At 58.2% G+C, this 18636-nt stretch overlaps 6 protein-coding genes across 6 annotated transcripts; 2 read left to right on the top strand and 4 right to left on the bottom strand.

Moving 5' to 3' along the window:
* Positions 1–638: 638 nt before the first annotated feature.
* L226DRAFT_546324 (uncharacterized protein) lies at positions 639–4814 on the top strand (the record flags this gene model as incomplete). The annotated part of the gene is made up of 9 exons (XM_067682417.1): positions 639–1718; positions 1776–1928; positions 2120–2308; positions 2378–2544; positions 2601–2706; positions 2759–3202; positions 3460–3765; positions 3825–4411; positions 4469–4814. The coding sequence occupies 9 exons, from the start codon at positions 639–641 to the stop codon at positions 4812–4814; spliced, it is 3378 nt and encodes a 1125-aa protein (XP_067534225.1).
* Positions 4815–6109: 1295 nt separating this feature from the next.
* L226DRAFT_571943 (uncharacterized protein) lies at positions 6110–11351 on the bottom strand (the record flags this gene model as incomplete). The annotated part of the gene is made up of 12 exons (XM_067684621.1): positions 6110–6147; positions 6197–6247; positions 6304–6536; positions 7747–7941; positions 8007–8080; positions 8138–8387; positions 8735–9038; positions 9480–10185; positions 10237–10255; positions 10309–10698; positions 11110–11137; positions 11189–11351. 12 exons carry the CDS (start codon positions 11349–11351, stop codon positions 6110–6112), a joined length of 2451 nt encoding a protein of 816 aa, XP_067534224.1.
* A 1017-nt stretch (positions 11352–12368) lies between these two features.
* L226DRAFT_571942 (uncharacterized protein) lies at positions 12369–12929 on the bottom strand (the record flags this gene model as incomplete). The annotated part of the gene is made up of 5 exons (XM_067684620.1): positions 12369–12432; positions 12486–12523; positions 12586–12693; positions 12743–12811; positions 12858–12929. The coding sequence occupies 5 exons, from the start codon at positions 12927–12929 to the stop codon at positions 12369–12371; spliced, it is 351 nt and encodes a 116-aa protein (XP_067534223.1).
* A 501-nt stretch (positions 12930–13430) lies between these two features.
* On the top strand, positions 13431–14102 carry L226DRAFT_571941 (uncharacterized protein; the record flags this gene model as incomplete). The annotated part of the gene is made up of 3 exons (XM_067684619.1): positions 13431–13469; positions 13535–13812; positions 13865–14102. 3 exons carry the CDS (start codon positions 13431–13433, stop codon positions 14100–14102), a joined length of 555 nt encoding a protein of 184 aa, XP_067534222.1.
* Positions 14103–14792: 690 nt separating this feature from the next.
* On the bottom strand, positions 14793–16663 carry L226DRAFT_571940 (uncharacterized protein; the record flags this gene model as incomplete). Its single annotated transcript, XM_067684618.1, has 4 exons — positions 14793–15350; positions 15406–15786; positions 15938–16306; positions 16355–16663. The coding sequence occupies 4 exons, from the start codon at positions 16661–16663 to the stop codon at positions 14793–14795; spliced, it is 1617 nt and encodes a 538-aa protein (XP_067534221.1).
* Positions 16664–16943: 280 nt separating this feature from the next.
* Positions 16944–18070, bottom strand: L226DRAFT_571939 (uncharacterized protein; the record flags this gene model as incomplete). Its single annotated transcript, XM_067684617.1, has 4 exons — positions 16944–17189; positions 17235–17546; positions 17597–17953; positions 18008–18070. 4 exons carry the CDS (start codon positions 18068–18070, stop codon positions 16944–16946), a joined length of 978 nt encoding a protein of 325 aa, XP_067534220.1.
* Positions 18071–18636: the final 566 nt, after the last annotated feature.

Below are 18636 nucleotides of genomic sequence, written 5' to 3'. Positions count from 1 at the left end.
GGAGGGGGTCAGATACGAGGCACGAATTAGTTAGTCGTTCTGTATCTTGTTCATAGAAACATTAATGCCTCCTCACATATGAACACGCTGACCATGCACACCGTGCTGAGTGTCTCGTACCTTACGTCTTGCGATAGGCGCATCAGTAAGTGGCGCGTCTACTCCTTTGGTCCTCCGGTCATGCTCGCTCTGGACTAACAGCTCGTATTCGTCTATGCGGCTCAATACTATCTTTTGGTTCGCAGTGCTTTTGCTCCTTTGTCTCACCATGCAAGATGGGCGTTGCCTTGCTTGCGGTCAGAAGGACATCAAGGCCTACAGTGCGCACCAGCGACACTGCAAGAAACTCCGCTCTCTCATCCACACAGGTCTAAAAAACCGCGTGGAGGTCGAGGAGGCTGAACGATGTGCTAAGCGGAGGCGGATTGAGGAGCAGGAGGCAGTCGCGGCGGAAAAAATGAGGCGCGAAGAGGAGGCAAAGGCTCGTGAGGAGGTATGTTGCCCGTGTTTTTCACCTCATCCAAGCTGATCAAATACATCGTTATACACAGGCTGAACGGGCACGTCTTGAGCCGGTATTTGTAGAGACTTTCAGCCGGACAGGGCGTAAGCGGCGCGCACCTGCGAAAATCAAAGACATGCAGCCCTCATCCTTGGCCGGCCTACCCGACCACTTGCGCGCAATCCCTCCCCCTCCCCCTCCTGAACCCGACATGTCATTCGCGCAGGCTCCCGAGAATGCACCCAGTCCAAGTCCTTCAGAACCCCCATGCGCGGCCCCTCCCTCCATCGAGACGAAGCTTAATTCATTTAACTTATTCCGACGGTATTCTGGCCGGCCACAGCACGACCCGGAAGAGGATGTCGCGCCTCACGACTTCGCTGATGCTCCGACACACGCGCGACCTCCGCCAGACCCTGACGAAGCGAATCCTCTTCGTCCGTTCGGGTCTCGGCTTCCTACTTCCCAGTCGACCAACATGTTTGCGCCGTTCCTCAATGCCACCGTTTTTCGTCTCATGAAGTGGTTCTACTCTGGATCCGCTGTGAAGTCTGCGGGGGAGTTAGACCGCCTGGTTAATGACGTGCTTCTGGCTGAGGACTTCGACCGCGAAGATCTGCAAGGGTTCCGCGCTGCGCGAGAGTTTGACCGCATGGACGCCTTCGCAGCAACTCAGGGCGCATTCAGTGCGGACGACGGTTGGCGCGAGGGGTCTATCAAGATCAATGTGCCGAAGGAGAAGATCTCACATGAATCTGAGGAGAGCGCACCTGAGCTCGAGGTAAGCGGGATATACTTCCGCACATTCCTCGAAGTCATCAAGGCAGCAGCCCAGGCAGTGGACACCCGCAAGGCGCACTGGCTCCCCTTTGGATTCTACTGGCGACGGAATGTACCTCCAACTGGATCTCAACAGACTCCTGAACCTGCTGAAGATGTCCCGGCCTCGGAGGAACGCATGTACTCTGAGCTGTACAACTCCGATGCTATGATCGAAGCTGACCAGGCGATCCAGTCCGCCCCACGTGAAGCTGGAGATGCGCCCGACTTGGAGTACGCTGTAGCCCCCATCATGCTCTACTCCGACTCTACGCACCTCACAAACTTCGGGACAGCATCACTCTGGCCAATATATGTGTTCTTCGGGTGGCTGTCGAAGTACGTCCGTGCGAAGCCGAATTCCTTTGTGGCGCACCACCTTGCGTACATCCCATCGGTGAGCAAGTTCTCCTTCCGACTCATGTTCGCCCGACCAATAATCATGCAATCTCAGCTTCCAGATACCGTGCAGGCTTGGTACCAGAAACATTATGGTGAACCTGCATCGGCAGCAATCCTCCGCTTCTGCAAGCGTGAGCTCATGCAGAAGATATGGATGCTTCTCCTCGACACCGACTTTGTACACGCATATGAGCATGGATTTCTCGTCAAGTGTGGTGATGGAATATTCCGTCGCCTCTTCCCGCGCATCTTCACGTATTCAGCCGATTATCCAGAAAAGTACGCACTTATGGCTCTTCCAAACATGCAATCTTACATGAGGTCTTCGACAGGTGTCTGATTGCATGCATTAAGTATCTCGCAAAGTGTCCATGCCCGGACTGTCACGTCAACAAGAACGACATCTACCTTATGGGCACAAAGCGGGATCTTGCGAGTCGCACCAAGAATGCACGGAAGGACACGGGACCTCTACAACATGCCATTGCGACGGTTCGGCGGTGGATATTCCAGGACGGCATTAGTCCCGAGGCAAGCCGGGTGGAAAACAGCCCTCTCAACACGCACTCGACGACATCATCCCGTGTAAGTGCAAATGTTCTCCGAGTCCGTACACGGTGTACTAATGAACAATGACCTTGTGGTTAACTACAGAGCGCCTTCTCAACTCGGCTGTTTACCTTTGGTTTTGACGTCTATCAGATGCTTGTCCCGGATCCCATGCACGAATTTGAGCTAGGAGTCTGGAAGTCGACATTCACGCACCTTATCCGGGTTCTCATCGCTGCAGGAGGGGCTTGTGTACAACAGCTCGATAAGCGGTAAGCTGATCTATACTACTTTGTGTAGGTCACATGGACTAACTCAGCCATGCCAGCTTTTCTCAGGTACCGACTTTCGGCCGCGATACAGTGCGTCGTTTTGGGGCGAATGTGTCAGCCTTGAAGAAGCTTGCAGCAAGAGATTTTGAAGACATACTTCAGGTGAGCCCTTCGAGCCGCACTCACAATCAATGTTTGCTCACCATATCCTCAGGTCGCCATACCGGTGTTCGAGGGCCTTCTGAATCGACCCGGACACAACAAGATTGTCCTCGACATGCTGTTCCTGTTGGCAACATGGCATGCGCTCGCGAAATTGCGCATTCACTCTGACAGCTCGCTGACCCGCTTTGAGCGGATATGCTCGTCCCTCAGCGTGGCTATGCGCATGTTCATGAACAAGCTCTGCCCCGACTACGATACGAAGGAGCTCCCAAAGGAGACGGCTTCCCGTCAACGACGCAAAGCAGCCACTGCGGCAAAGGCCCCGCCTGCAAAGGCTCCGGCTGCACCATCAACATCCCCCCACCCTGCGCCACGAAAAGAACCTGCTAAGCGCAAGAGGTTCGACCTCAACACATACAAGTTTCATCGACTGGGTGATTACCCTCGATGCATCCGCCGCTTCGCGACAACAGACGGCTGGACCACACAAACGGTATGTTTTTTTTGAGCTATACATGATACGATGCTGGCACGTATGCCTTTCGTCTTCGGTATATAAGTACAGTCATAACAATGACTGTACTTATATACCGAAGACGAAGGGCATCAGTAGTTCTATTGCAGCTACAGGGCACGCATGCCGAAAGTCGCAACTCCCCAGCCTCAATACTAGTACGCTGGGCAGTTACAACTTCACATGTAGAGTCACCATTTCTCCCGGGGTGATGATACTGACACACCGTTCGGCAGGGCGAGCTTGAGCACCGACGTGTCAAGCGATTCTACTCTCGAACCAACAAGAACTCCGAGTTCGCTGGTCAGATTGCCAAGCACCAGCGGCGCGAAGCTCTCATCTACAAGGTCGCTTCTACCGCTCCCATTGCAGCCCTTAGAAGACGGCGCAAGCTTGGTCAACGTCTTCAGCTTCAAGCCACTGACAAGGACCCGCTCTCGTTGACCTTGCCAACCCAGCATTATCATATCTCCGACGACCCTCGCAACACTGTCAAGCTCGACGCCTTCGCTCATGAGAATCAAGATGATCCGGCCTGCGAGGCAAGCTGTCTGCATCTCTTTTACACCGTAACTACTAATGTGCACCTGTCACTCCTCAGCGATTTGTTTACAAGGTAAAGGCCCATATATACGAACGGCTGACAGGACAAGAGCCACAGACCCGGGACCATGTTGCGCAAGTCAGGATCCGATCCGACGCTCTCCATCTGCACAAACGAGTTCGGCTCAACTACACGACATACGACATGCGACGTGCGCAGGACTCCATCAACCCGACAACTCATTCCGATGTCATGATGCTCGCTCCACCCGATGAAGCTTCCATCCATCCATATGTCTACGCCCGGGTGCTTAGCGTATTCCACGTGAAGGCCTACATTGCTGGATATGGCGGCTCAGCGGACTCAGAGGAGCAGCTCCTCCACATCCTTTGGGTCCGTTGGTTTGAACTTGACAACACCGCTCCCGGAGGTTTCTCGACACACCGTCTGCACCGTCTCCGCTTTGCCCACGTCGATGAAGACGCATTTGGATTCATCTCCCCTAGCCGACTCTTGCGCGGTGCCCACTTGATCCCCGCCTTTGCCCACGGCCGCTCTGACTCCACCTTGCCCGGTTCAAGCATCGCACGGCGTGACAGCGATGGTGAAGAAGATCAGGACTGGAACTATCATTACGTTGGCATGTAAGTCTGCAGTGCTCATACGCTAGTTTGTACTGCAGTAATACTAATGATCCACAGGTTCTCCGACCGCGACCTCTTCATGCGCTACTTCGGAAATGCGGTCGGGCATCAACATACGGCCGCTGTGACGGCCGCCCAACCAGAGTTTGATGAGACCGAGGACGAGCGTCCTGAAGAGCATGACCAGAACGATGCAGCGGCTAGTGCAACCAATGATGGTATACCAGGGCAAGCTGAGGACGATCCGGAGAACGACGAGGCTGCGGACTATGGTTACATCTCTTCTGGAGATGAGGACGAGCTCGGCGGCGGCACAAGCTTGTTCGAGGAGGGGCAACTCGATGGCGATGTCGATGACGCTGAGGAGGACATCACCGCCGCCGAGGGATACGCAGCGTTATGATACTGATACATGTCTTATTAGTATGTACCGTTACACTACATTTTCAACCCACTGAAGGGCTGGCGGCGACGAGACTCCTCGAGTACTCCAAACCGTGTCCGCCTTCGACTCCACCATACCCTCGACATTTTACACGTTGGAAGCACGCACAATCATCTGGAATCCTCCCCAATATTGGGACTTCCATTTTGTGTATCCCGCCATATTGCACACATTGCTTGCGCTTGCAAGGGATTCCAATCGAGGCGCCGAGTTTGAAAGCGCCGGAATCTTCGGAAGTGTTTGGAGATTTTGCTGATGTCCTATTCTTCTTAGGTTTCCGTGGACCGTGATGTGCTCCGTTGTCGTGAGGTAAGGATCTCTACGCACCCTGCTTCATTGACAGCAGGATGGCTGACCGCAATACTTATAGGTATGCATCAGGCTGAAGGATGTCGTGGACGAGGACGTCCATATCCAGTACAAGATCGAGCTGGCTATCGCAGGGATGGAAGGAGTCGTCTACATTGGCCAATGCAATGGCTCGCTTCCCCGGGCGGCGGCCAACGCATTGGCACGAAAGGGACGTAGCGCCCGCGGAAAAGGGCGGGAAGAGCACCATCGGAAGTCGGACGGGCAGGAGAGGCGGCGGCCGGGCGGGGAGGGCTGACACGCACGGGAAAGGGACGGAAATGGTCAGGGGGCGAGGTCGCGACGAGACACGCGTACGAGACGCGCACCGAGGACAAACATAAGAGCCTACTTACTTTGATCCCCGGATACCCATACGGTCGGTCCTTCCTGTCGCGTCACCGGCCGAGCGATCGAGAGAATGATCGGTGCGAGTCGATGGCAGTGTGTATGTAGTAGGTATATAGCCAGACCGTGCGCGCTTATGCAGCCTCGGCGGAGACGCCTCTCGTCGACCCCCATGGGGCACCTTTCGTACGCGTAGTCGGCCGACTACGCGTGTGATGAAACTAGCACGACGAGAATCTTCGCAAGACCTGCCTCCAAGGTGGTGGCGGCAGGGTGACTGGCAGGGCAATGTGCGAAGCTGGAGAGAGACTGAAGACTTCCAAGAGTCGCGCGAACGGACCATTGCGACGACTTCCTCTGTACATAGTAGGTTAGTGCAAATGGCAACATACCCAGAATTCCGCATGTCTCCAGGATCATGTGCTCGAGCTGGGATGTCAAGAATTGCTCGGTGCAGCTCGCACCACGGTCTGAATAACAACATTTACATGAGGGTCGACCAGTTTTACCAACACACCAGCGTGACACCAACAACCCTCCATTGTTTCGCACGTAGTCTACTCAACGCGCCCGATGGACTTGCTTTTCGGGTACTCTAGACGACAATTAGCGAAATACATAGATGCATTTTCAGTGCACCTCACCGATATTGCAGCGCGTGCACAGTTTCTCCAACCAGGCCCGTGTCTCTGCGACTGGTAGCGTGTCATCTTCACTAATCGCCTGCTGGCAATTCGTGTGCTTTACTCACCTGCACGGAGCTCCGGTGGCGCGTTGTCGTTCCCTCCTCTGCCTCCATTGCCCAAGTCGCGCAGCGACGCGCTCTTGCGGGACTGGCGAAGCTCTACGTTCTGGGCGGTGAGAGGCTGGGACGAGGTGTTCATGGTAGTGTTCGTATACTGCAGGAAGGACACGCGTGTCGAGACAATGGACGAGGCGGTAAGTCGAGAGCAACGACAGTCGGGCTCGCGCTTGTCGAGCGCCCTTGACAGGGAAGTTGAGTTTGGGACGGCACGGGCGCGCCGTCGTTCCCGTCTGTATGCTTCCCAGCGCAGGGAGCAGCATACAGACCGGAACGACGTTCCATACTCCCTCGCTCTACGTGCGTCGCTCGACATATCCGACCATCACCCGCCAACAGTGACATGCCCCCCTGGAACGTGCAGACGGTCGTTTACTCGGCGCAAATGTGACATCTTGTCGTGGTGACGCAAGACCCAGCGACAAGATGTCGCCACTTTCCGTGAGCATCCCCGTCTCCCTTCGTCGCGGGGTTCTTGCAGGGCAACTGGTCAGGCCGCCCAGGTCCCCCATGGCAGGCCAGGACCAGATGAGGTCCGCACGGAACTGTTTATTCGCGCGGTCTTGTGCTGTCTCGTGTGCTTCGCCGCCTTTACCCATGAGCTCATTACGTCGGGTGCTCGCGCAGCTGGCATTGATCGGCAGGCCGAGACGTGACAGTGGACACAGGACACGCTGATTTGTGGCGTCGACGTGCGCGAGTTGCAAGTTGGCTGCATTGCATTCCTTACAGCCTCCCAAGCCTGCAGATCGCGTATGCTAGTTTGAGAAGCATAGAATCCATCATAGAATGTTCTAGGCAAACGCATGTGCGAAAACCTAACATGTTGAGCATGACCGCGGGGCACAGCGTCCTTCCCATGTGCGACAAGCATCGCCTGATTTCCTCCGAGCACGGCGCAGAGATCATTCTCCAACGCTGCGACTGTATATCAGCGTTCCCTGTCACAACCTCTCGCACCCCCCTCGCGCACCTAGGGCAACTGGCACACCGTGATGTCGACGCGTAAGAGCGCTGTCAGCCCGTTTGCACTTGCTCTTCGCTTGCGAGTACGTTTCAGTGTCAACGACGCATTGGAAACAAACTCACATACGGGCTCGCACACTCACATGGTCACAAGAGGCCAGGCAGGACCCCAGCGCGAGACCGACGTTGTATGCTTCCGGTTTCCTCGTCCAACATCGTTCACCTAGCGCACGGCGAGCAGGACGCGCAGGGTGTCCGGACACGGTCCCGCAGGTACGAGGAGATCTTTCACGTCCGCCGCAATGAGGACACTCCCAAGGACGATCAGATGCCACCTTGGACGCGTCTCGTCCCGGTTCTTGCCGGTCCTCAAGTCTGGGGTGGCGGCAGTGCGAAAGGTTTCGACAAGGGTCAGCGTTGGCATACGTCTTCGCCGCGTGCGTGCGTGTTGGCACGCTGAACACTTGATCGAGCTCCTCGAGCGACAGCGCCTTCGTCTCGGGCACGCACAGCTGCGACATAACGAACCCGAAGACGTTCCACGCTGCGAACCAGCCCAACGTGTTCTGTGGTGTCCATGCGCCGAGCAGCACGGGAACAGTCATCGCGACGACGAAGTTGCTACAGGTGGAGAAGAGTGTATCATGAGTAATGCCAATGGAGACAGAATGGAAAGGGTAACGTACGTGAACCAGAGTGTCGCTGTGGCGAGCGAGAGGCCCATGTCGCGGAACAACAGCGGGTAGGCTTCAGCGGAGTGCTTCGAGATGATCAGTCATACACGAGCGAGAATGACTAAAGGACAGGAAGGACGCACTGGGAATGTAACTGGACCTTCTCCACGCGTACTGTACCCATTCGCCCCGAGGAAGGACTCGTCAGCACGTAGAGGCCGTTCCCGCGGCACACTCGGAGGGACGTACTCTTGGGGTGTATCACCAACGGTCGCTCTTCTGGAGCGAGGAACCTCGCTCTGTCCGGGAGGTCGACCAGCACTGCACACGGTGTCGCCGTCACGCTGCATGTGCGGGACGCACAGCTGATTCTTCGCAATGCTGACCCCCAGCCTATCGAGGGGTCAGCTATTCCGCTTTCGTTTGATGATCCAATAGGGGTCAGCGCACCTCTCCTTATCGAACTGCCCGCCTTAGACCATGTCCTTGCCACACGTGTGCGCGCTCCTGCCTCCTTGCCAAATATTGAGCTCGTGGTCGTGGTCCTCGGGGTCGCGCGTAGAGGGGTGCTGCACAAGCGGAGGCGGCCGGTGTCGACGTCAGCTGCACCAAACGGAGTGCCGTCTCTGACTGCTCTCCCTCACGTTTGCGCGCTCCGGCGTTGCTGAGTGCTCTTCCGCTCGTGATCGGGTCTTCGAACTCACGCGTGATCTCGAACTCACGCGTGATCTCGAACTCACGCGTAGCAGCGAGCGCGGCCAGCCCGTGGTAGTGGTGGAGGAGGGCCAGACGAGCTGGAGCCAGCTCGTCTGGCACGCTTATGCGCGGTCTCTGGCCGTCTCCTGCTCGTTTGGCGTGTCCGGAATCGCTGCGAGCCATCGCGCTGGCGGTCGTCGTCGTCGGGGTGGCGCGTCGAGCCCAGCGGCAGGTGGTGAGTCCAGGACAGCCGGACGAGCCCGAGACTGCGCGAGACTACGCATTTCCGCCGCCTCCTGCTCCTCTTCTTGTGGTCGTGGCACTCCCGCGGCGCGGCCAGCTGTTGGGCTTGTGTTCGTGGTCGTCAGGGGTCGCGCGTAGAGGGGCATTGGGGAAGCGGAGGTGGTCGCGCTTGCGAAGAGGGCAGAGACAGCGCGACACAACTGCGCCGTCCCTGGGTCGTCTCCTTCTCCATTCCCATACTTGCCATTGTGGCGACGTGATTTCAGGCGCGTCGCGGGCAGATGGTCACAGGAGGACGTTGAGGACAGTGCGGCCGAGGTGGTGACAGCGGCAGACGACGCGGCCTGGCTGTCTGTGTCTGTCTTTACCTCTTTGGATGTCTCCACAATCGCCGCCAGCTGTTCAGCTCGCCGTCGTCCTTTGAGGCACGTTGCGGGGGCAATCGGGGAAGGAGGCCGTCCTGGAGAGTGCGGCCTCCTCGAGATATCGCCAGACTACGCACCTCGGCCATGTGTGGCCGCCTTCATCTCATTTCGGGTCTCCTACATCGTGGCGAGCTGTGGACGTTGTCGACGTAGTTTGGGAGCGTCGCGGGGAGAGCGGACGAGGACGGCGTCGAGCAGAGCGGAGCCGTGGTAGAGACGGCGGGATACAACGCTGGTGCCCCGCCTCCCTCGGTGTTCTCATTTCCAGTCTCCGGGGGCACGCGAGCTGTGGAGCTTGCCGTGCTCGCCTTCTGGATCGCGCGTAGAGGGCAGCTGCAGGCGGGCGCAATTGTGGACAGCGAGACGCGACGGAGACAGCGGGAGACGTCGCACCTGCGCTGTCTGCGGGCGTGTCCGTCTCGTGTCGGGTCTCCAGCATCGCGCGAGCTGTCGCGCTCGCGTTCGTCGTTGTCGGGGTTGCGCGTAGAGGCCAGCGGGTTGTGTTGGGCGTGGAAGACAGCAGGACGAGGCGGAAAGAGCGCGAGACCACGCACCCGCGCCGTCTCTGGCTCCTCTCCTTCTCGTTGTGGCACTCCCGCGTCGCTGCGAGCTATTGGGCTCGTGGTCGTGGTCGTCGGGGTCGCGCGTAGAGGGGAGCTGGGCAAGCGTAGGCGGTCGCGCTTGAGCAGAGGTGGACGAGGCGCAGACAGCGCGACACCAGTGCGCCGTCCCTGGATCTCCTTCTCCATACTTACATTCAGCATTGCGGCGACGTGTTGTGCTCGTCGACGTGGTTTGAGGCATGTCGCGGGCAGTTCGTCAGACGACTAGCTTGATGTGAGTGCGGCCGAGGTGGATACAGCCGGCACACCACGCACCCGGGCCCTGGGTGGCCGCCTGCATGTCGTTTCGGCTCTCCAACATCGGGGCGAGCGGTTGACCTCATCCACGTAGTTTGCGCGGCGTCGCGGGCACGGGCAACAAGCACGGGGTCGAGGATCTCGGGTGCGTGGTGGCGAGAGCGCGATACGACACTGGTGCGGCCCCTCTGGCGCGTCTGCCTCCAGCTTCGAGCGAGCTGTTGAGCTCGTGGTCCTCGTGTTCTGCGTCGTACGTAGAGGCCAGCGGGAGGCGGTCGCAATCGAGGTGAGCGGGACGCAGTGGAGGCTGCGGTAGACCACGGAGATGCGCGGTCTGTGGCCGTGTCGACCTCGTTTTGGGTCTCCGGGGTCGCGCCGATCCCGTTGTCGTTGTTGTCGGGTGCATAGAGCAGCGTGGTGGAGATGGCGGACGCGGTCGTGGTCGGGATGAGCGCGGCCAAAGTGGAGGATCGCGGCACACTACGCACCTGCCATGTCTGTCGCCGTCTCTATCTCCTTCGGGATCGCGGCGAGCTATTGAGCTCGCAGTCGTCCTACTCGGGTCTTCGAGCTGCGTAGAGGACAGAGCGGACGAGGTCGTGGTCGAGGAGAGTGTTGACGAGGGGGTGTTCAAGGGAAGGGAGGTGCATGGCACGTACCTCAACGAAGACCCGTTCGTAGCTTGTGGGGAACGCAGACAAGCGGGCAATCAGCGTATATTTCGCAATAGTACAACAAATTCAATCCTGATTCTGCAATAGGAGTAGGGTCGGCGCGCCTCTAGGCTGCACAACGTCTCTTAGATCAATGAAAGAGGCGGCGGCCCACAATGAGCACGACGTACCGCGATTCTTTTTAGGGCGACTGATCCAACACCGTAACTTGTCGCACATGCGCGACCAGCGGGTCTTCCTGCGAGCTACAGAACGCGTGATCAGCAGACGTTAGTACTCGATAATAGCAGACGTACCAGATGAAGGAGCCACCAGTGAGACCACTTCGTTCATCTCCCCCTTCATCTCCCCTTGGCCGGCCTGAACCCCCGCCGTCTCCCGCGCGGGCTTGTGAGGCTTCTTTATGATCAGCTTGGGGGTGATCTGGATCATGTCCTCCGCAGGAGACAGAATCCCCATTGTGGTTGTGTTCTCGGTTGTGTGGGGGTGGTAGGTGGTGGTGAAAGGCAATAATCGAATTTAACGTTCGCCATGCAGGTTGTATGCGTGTACTCGTTAGACTCTTTCTCGCACTCATCTATGCTCACATCCAAGTCATTGGACTTCGAGTCTCATTTGTTTGGCTCACTGTGAGCGAAGACATACTGACTATATTGTATGTTCAGCCTAGTTCAGCGCGCTCAGGACAAAACATCGTTTGGACTACCGCAGCACTCCGTCTTACCATGCGCACCTCTTCATTCGACTCGAGGCCTCTCGTCACTCGTTTGGACGATCTTGAAGTCCCAGGGCGTGAGCAAGGGGTCGACGAGACCCCCTCGGCGTCTCCTGTGCTGCGGTTCGTGGTCCCATAAGCGGTTTGAGCAGTATTCACGGCAGGCATACTGGCGTTTCGGACGGGCGCAAAGGCGAGCGGTATACGCCGCGCGAGGTTACCTTTCGGCCAGGTCTCAGAGCCCAACCGGCCAAAAGGTAACCTCGCGCGGCGTATATTGTCTCGGCTTTGCGCGCGTCCGAAACGCCGGGATGCCTGTCGTGAATGTGCTCACTCACTCACGCCTATCTGTGGTTCCCACCAGGTGCCACGGATGGCTGCGCTCTCGTCGTCGATCCTATGTGCAGTCGTAGCACGGCTTTAGGTAGATCTGTCCAGCATGTCGGTCAATCAACGATGCATGACAGGGAAGACGTATCACGCGCACTGACGTATTATTATCTTTCTGTGGTGTATCCCCCAGCATGTAATTCTGCTTACTCAGGTCGCGCATCTGCATAATGTATAGCACTACATTGTTAATAGACCTAGTCCATACTTTACCTGTCTGTCGGTGAGAATTCCCGAGAGTGGGCCCGATCTTATCGGGCCCACTCTCGGGAACCCAAACTGGAAATTTCGCCGTCGCCCAGGCACAGATCGCAATTCAATCTCGATTCTTTCTATACAGTCACATCCAAGCGCACGAATGCCCGAATCGCTCATGCCCGCACGACGAAATCCCTTCCTTCCCAGCCGTAAGCAGTGTTCAAGAGATGTGCGATCCTACAAACCGCAGTAAGCCATGCTCCGCCACCCAGGTGCGCAAAGACACGTACTCGTTTTGATAGGCGGGTCCCAGCTCGCCGTCGTGAGGCTAGAAGTATCGCAGACAGTGCTTAGTAGACTTAGAATCCGTGTGATTGGTGCGTTGCCTACCTCATGAAGAACCACATTTGTTTGCCACTGGGTCCCAGCCGCCCAGAATACTCTCGCGGCTCCCCCCCCGGTAGCCGGCTTGTGCGCGAAGCCCACCGAGGCCATAGCCTAGATGATAGTGTTAGCATGGTCTCCGAACGTCGTCTGCTGTGTTTACCTTCAAGAAATCTTTCCATTTCAAGATGCGGCGTGCCCCTTTCACCGTTTTGAAGAGAGACTCGAAAACCTTGGGCGAGGTCAGTCATCTTCCTAACCCAGAGCGCTACACTCACGTATATGAATTTGGCCTGGACTGGAACGACCGGCCGGGGCGGCTCTTCAATCATTGCAGGCGCGGCGTCCATGATAGCAGCGTGCAGAGAAGGGAATGAAGACCGGTGGACCGGGCTTCCGAGGTAGAGGTGCTGCCGCAGTTGACCGGTCTTCTTTCCTCGAAGTGCTGCTGCAGCTGCCTCAGCACGCGCTCATTTCGACCTCCTGCCCCATCTCTTCGATGTCCCTGCCCCCGCCGGCATCATGCGTGCGAGGGACTGAGCTCGCGCACGCCCTATACAGAGGAGGTCAGACCGAGGGTCAGGGCCACTACAGACCACGCGACCGCGACGACTCTAAGTGGTGTTAGAGTCGTCGCGGTCGCGTGGTCTGTAGTGACCCATTGAGCTCGCTGGTTGACTCAATGCGAGGGCGGTCGTCGACGCGGACGGAGCCGGGGCCAACGGGTGTTCGCTTGTTGTCGTAGTTTTCGGCCGTTGTCCAGGGGGCTTGCGAGCTCCCCAGTAATTCATGTAGGGCGCAAACATCGCGTCAGTTACGTAGCTACATATAGCAAACACCGCTGCCACCCCATGCCAGCAGACGGTGGCAGAACGGTGCAAATGGAAGACGTACCCTGCACAACGACGTGGAGGCTTGCTCGAGCTCAGTCCCAGGCTCAGCCCTGTGTCTCCAGCTCCGAAGCACCATCGATGATCCCCGCTGGCTTGAGCAGCACCCCACGCACCGTCTTCCGCCATTCGGCTTCCTGCCGTTCGGTCTTCTGCTCATGGGCAAGAAGGTAGAGTCGATGGAGTTGGCACGCCAGGACATCAAGGAGACCAACGATGCGCTAAAACACGCTCGTCGCACTCTCGCCCGCGACGTCGCGAACTCGTCCAATCTCCCGGAGCCCCAGACGAACCCTCCGCATCCTCTCGTACCCGCCCTCGCTCGTCAAGCTCCTCAACACCCGTACCCCGCTCGCGTCTGGGAGCCCCGAGGAGCTGAGCATCCGTGCGGCGAGCATCGTCGCTGTCGAACGCGTCCGGCGCGAGATCCTTAGGATCGTCGCTGACGCGCGGTGTTCTGGGGTGAACGGCGGCGGGGAAGAAGACGGAGACGAGGCGGACGACGCTGTTAGCAGCGTCGTCATCGACTTCTACCTGTGGGATCTCGCGAAGCGCGTCGAGGGCCGACCGGATGGTGTCGAAGGGATCCAGTCCGCGGGCATGTTGCCGATTCACCGAACACGGTCGATCTGATACTGAGGGCGGCGATCGCGCGATTCCGCGACATCACACGCGTCCTTGCCGCACGCCACGGCTTTTGGTATGGCGAGGCGATGATGGTTAGAGAGCCGGGTCGCAGACGTATCCCACTCTCAACTCCGCATTGGTCCTCTTCACCCAACAGATCCCCGGGCATATGGCTGCACAAGTCCTCACGCACCACATACCTTACCTCACCGCCGACCGGTGAGATGACTAACACGTCTTGCGAGCAAGCTATATACGAGCGCATTGGTTATCAGTACACTCGCGGGCTCTCGGCGCAAGAACACATACCGGGATGGTGCACTACAGCGCGCCCCTCCGCCTATGCTGGCTTCGAGAGCGCTATCGAACGTCGACCAGGTCAGTGTTTACTTGGACCTCGTCAGCATCGACGTCCGACCTGAACAGTACGTACGTCATGGTCAGCGTCACATTCCATACGGCGAGGCCCATGTCACTTACGTACCTTATACACCTCATCCATTACGCTTGTACGGCTCCGGCTGTGCTTGTCAACTCATCGACCTTGGCGTGTTCTAGACACCGTCTGTATCTCAGTCTGGTCTAAGTAGGTAACTTTGGCATACATCGGTACACGCAGCCACAAAAGCGATTCGCATCGTAGTTCATTGGGTCACCAACTAGCTTCGCCCGGGTGAACGAGTAAGTAAGTCGTTTTTACATCAATTGTTGAAACAGGTCTACGTCGAGCACTTCGCGGTTGTCCTCCGTGACGGTGGCTGCATTCACGCGTCTCAACCTCTCGGCATCGTCCTCGATGGTCAGATCTATATCGGCGTCGAGTTTGACAGCGTTGCGCGAGCCCAGAGGCCGTCGTGCGGCGTGGCGTGGCGCCTTCGACAGAGCGCGGCTGCTTTCGCCGTGACCAGGAACGTTGGCACTCTTGGTTGAGGGGTTCGGAGGCTCCTTCCAGGGATAGCGAGGGTCATCCACGCCGATGATTTCCGGTTCGACATACTGCGCGCGCATCTCCACCCCAAGGTGGCGCAACCCCACAATGTCAGGGATGCGCATGAGGACGGTGTGGTCCTGCGCGGCATAGATGCGTTCTTGAACATGGAAGGTGTTCCAGTCGGTGTCTTCGCGGTCCCAGAGCTCGAGCTCTGCCGGTGAGCCGCACGCCGCGAGCCATCGGTGTAAGCTGTCATCGTCGCCGACGACGAAGGAACCGTCATGGGCAACGCGTACCTGCACAATGAAGGGCAGTTCGTAGTCCTGCCCGCCCAGTGAGCCATTTGGCTATTGCACCTTCACCACTGTTTTCACGTACCTCGTACCACAACACGACGTATCTCGACCCAACGAAATGCTCACGAGTCAACGCCGCGTGCCATGCTTGTTCTCCCTTCGCTTTCGCCTGCATTCGCTCGAACTCGCTATCGGGAGAGTACTCCTCGAGTCGTTGCACCTCGATCCCGAATGAGCCACAGTGCATTTCTTTGACGCGGAAGAGCAGCATCGGAGCGCCGCGAGGCAACGCGAAGGTCCCAAAGGCGGGATCCCAGGACGCGCTGGGCCCGTCCCAGTACTGCGCATGACTGAGAGTGCTGCTTTCGTTTGCCAGCACGCTCTGTACGTAGGGTAGCGCGGCGAGATCGCATCGAGCGCCGTCCGGGAACGACACTAACTGTGGCACAGGAGCAGTCGTGGGCTATGTGTTATGGTCAGCGCTGTACGCCACATCAGAGCGAGAGATCGCTTGCCTTCGCCCAAGTCATGAGCACTGCTTCGACCTTCGTTGACAACAGAGCGTGCGCGCGCATCAGCTCGATAATCCGCAGTCGACTGAAGGACATACATACCTCGCCTCCAAATGCGCGGGCGCGGCGAGCGAGGCGTGCCGACTTGAGACGACCTCCGAGGCTTTCACGGATCGCGGCGAGTCGTTCGGCATTGCCGTGGGCCCGTTGGACCACCGTTGGGGTCGCGTTGCGTGGTTCTCGGGCGCGGTGTTGCTCCTGCTCCTGCCGCTCGAAGTCTGCGACAGCCTTGATGGCGGACTCAACCCCACGCCGTTCGATGTCCTCTGATTCCTCTGCTTGTCCTATGCCCGCCGTGGCCTCTTCATGGCCCTCCTCTCTCTCGCGGTCCATGAGCTCGTCCATCTCCTGGCGCAAGCCCTGCGGGATGGGCAATTGCGGGATGTCGTAAAAGGTGCCGCAATGCTGGCACTGTGCGCGGGTCAGTAGCGGTCTGGGTCTCCGCGCAACGGTGCGTACCTTGCAGCGCCATAATCCAAGCACAGCGTCCTGGTATCCCATAAACACGTAGAACGACTGGTACTTCGCTCCCCGGCACTTGCGGCACTGCGCAGGAGCGTCACCAATAAGCCGGTCTTTGGCACCTTTCCAAGCGAGCACCCGACGGTCCTCGCTGTAGCGGCTATTACCGGAGAGGGAGAACGTTGCATACGTGACATGTCGCGGCTGGGTCGATGTACCCGACGAGGTGCCGGCAGAGGAGCCCGAGCTACGACGTTGATCGTTCAGAGGGGAGCGTGCGCCGCCACGCAGTCGTTGGGATCGCATGCTGATGGGGGCAGGAGGGCACGGACGAAGCGTGCAGGCGGGAAGAGCAAAGTGCTTCAGCGGGGTGGAGGAGATCTTCCCGGCAGGTCCGTCCGACGGTGCGCATTCTCGGGATACCGACTCCGGGGGGGGCGACGTTTTTGGGGCATGTCGCGATCTAGATCGGTTCCAGTCAGCCTCCTCCACGCCGATTATTAGCCCTGCATTTACGCTTGATTGTTGGCGCAGTCTAGATTTCAACGTTACAACGTGACTTGTCACTATCGTATACTCGTTGGCGTTACGGCTGAGAGAGGCGGCGACGAACGAAGCGTTTTGCTTCGTCCGCGTCCTCTTCATCTGTGCGCTTCCGCTTGCGCGCACGGAGGCCGGAGAGGGTCTGAGTAGCTACAGGATAGTGTACATAACCATCGCCTCCAGTGCGTGCATGCCCCTCCGCAGCTCGTCTCGACAGCGTCCTGCTCTGCCGAGTGCTCATAGCGATGTCATACCATTCCGGCAAGGCTCGGTGAACGTCAGAGACCATCTGCGCGTGCATCAGTACAGTTCGCCACGACGGTTGCCCTCGTACCTCTTCCGTGACCGGGGAAGTCATATATCCAAAGCCCTCGGGGACCTGGGCCGAGGCGGTCAATACGTTCAGCTCGCGACCAATTCCCGGAGTCAAGGCGATGCCAGGAAACTTGAGGAGCAGGCTGTCGTACTCGGCTGAGACGTGGAAACTGGCCGAGATTGACACGGCTACCCAATCTGCCTCGTCGACAAGCCACATCAGGACGCGGTTCCATGGCGCGAGATCTTCATCGAGCGGGGAATGTAGACCCAATTGAAGCGTGTTGTCGTCGTTGAAGCTGACGCGGTGATAAACCGGGGGTTCGCCGTCCTACGCAGCCGTCTGAACGATGCACGTATCCAACGGCGATGCTTACGTACCTGCTTCCACAGCACGATGCGGATACTCCGCAACGTGAACACATCCCTGTTCTCTCGAACCGCTGCGTCCGTGGCTGGGCGGGGAATACCGAGTTGGCGGTCGATGTCTTCCAGCTCGAAGCCGAGCAGTGGACAGCGGTCGATGCCGGCGAGCCTGAGCAGTTGTGTGCCCGAGAGCTCGTCCAACTCGAGTTCCGCGTCGCCGAGTTGAAGGGCGCGCCATAAGCCGTCTCGAAGGATTTCTATGGGCGTGAAGAGCACGTTGTCGCAAGCCGCCACAAGCCAAGCGAGGTCGCGGAGTTGGATACGCTCGCCGACAGCAAGGCGGACCATACGCCAGAGCGGCATGTCGCCGTCCTGCTCGATCGTTAGCACGGGCACACGCCATGATCTCACGGCCGCTGCACGAACCTTGGACCAAAGAACGAAACGGCAGAGCGGCTGGGAGCTGAGGGGAACGCGAAGTGTATCCATGGTGGCAGAGTGGGCGCACGTCAGGTGGGGGGTGCAGAGATGCGCCTCAGCTGCAGCGGAGCTTCCAAATCCAGTCGCGCGAAATTTGTCCCTATTCTGAGTGCGTCCTCGTCGGCACTGATCGAGAGTCTAGGTACTGATCGAATGAATAGTTTTTTTGCCCTGCGGCCTAACTAACTACGACTACCACCAGCGCGTGACCGACCACGGGCATCCTTTTGGCCCCGTTTGGCCGCCCTCTGCTTCCTCGCCTCTTCGGCCGCCCTGTGCGTGCGTGAGTTTCGAAAGCCGAACGAGGGAGCAAAATGACCTCGTACTCTACTGCTTCTTGTTGCTTCGATGACAGTCTCCTCTCTCGAGGCTCCCGGCCGGCAACCAGACCAAGATTGGGATCGTGGGGCTGCATCAGCACCCCGGCGACGTCGTTGCTGGACTTGGGCAATCGCGGACGCTTCGGAGGGGCAACTACCGACTCAGGCCGTCCACGCTTGCCTTGCGCGGAGCACTGCGCTGGCCCTGCGGAGGCCGAGCTACTGACAGTCTGTGCGTGGTGGCCACTGGGGGAT

Source organism: Lentinus tigrinus (genome assembly GCF_003813185.1).
Source record: "Lentinus tigrinus ALCF2SS1-7 unplaced genomic scaffold L226scaffold_16, whole genome shotgun sequence".
Taxonomy (NCBI): domain Eukaryota; kingdom Fungi; phylum Basidiomycota; class Agaricomycetes; order Polyporales; family Polyporaceae; genus Lentinus; species Lentinus tigrinus.
This window is presented reverse-complemented; position numbering and strand designations above follow the sequence as displayed.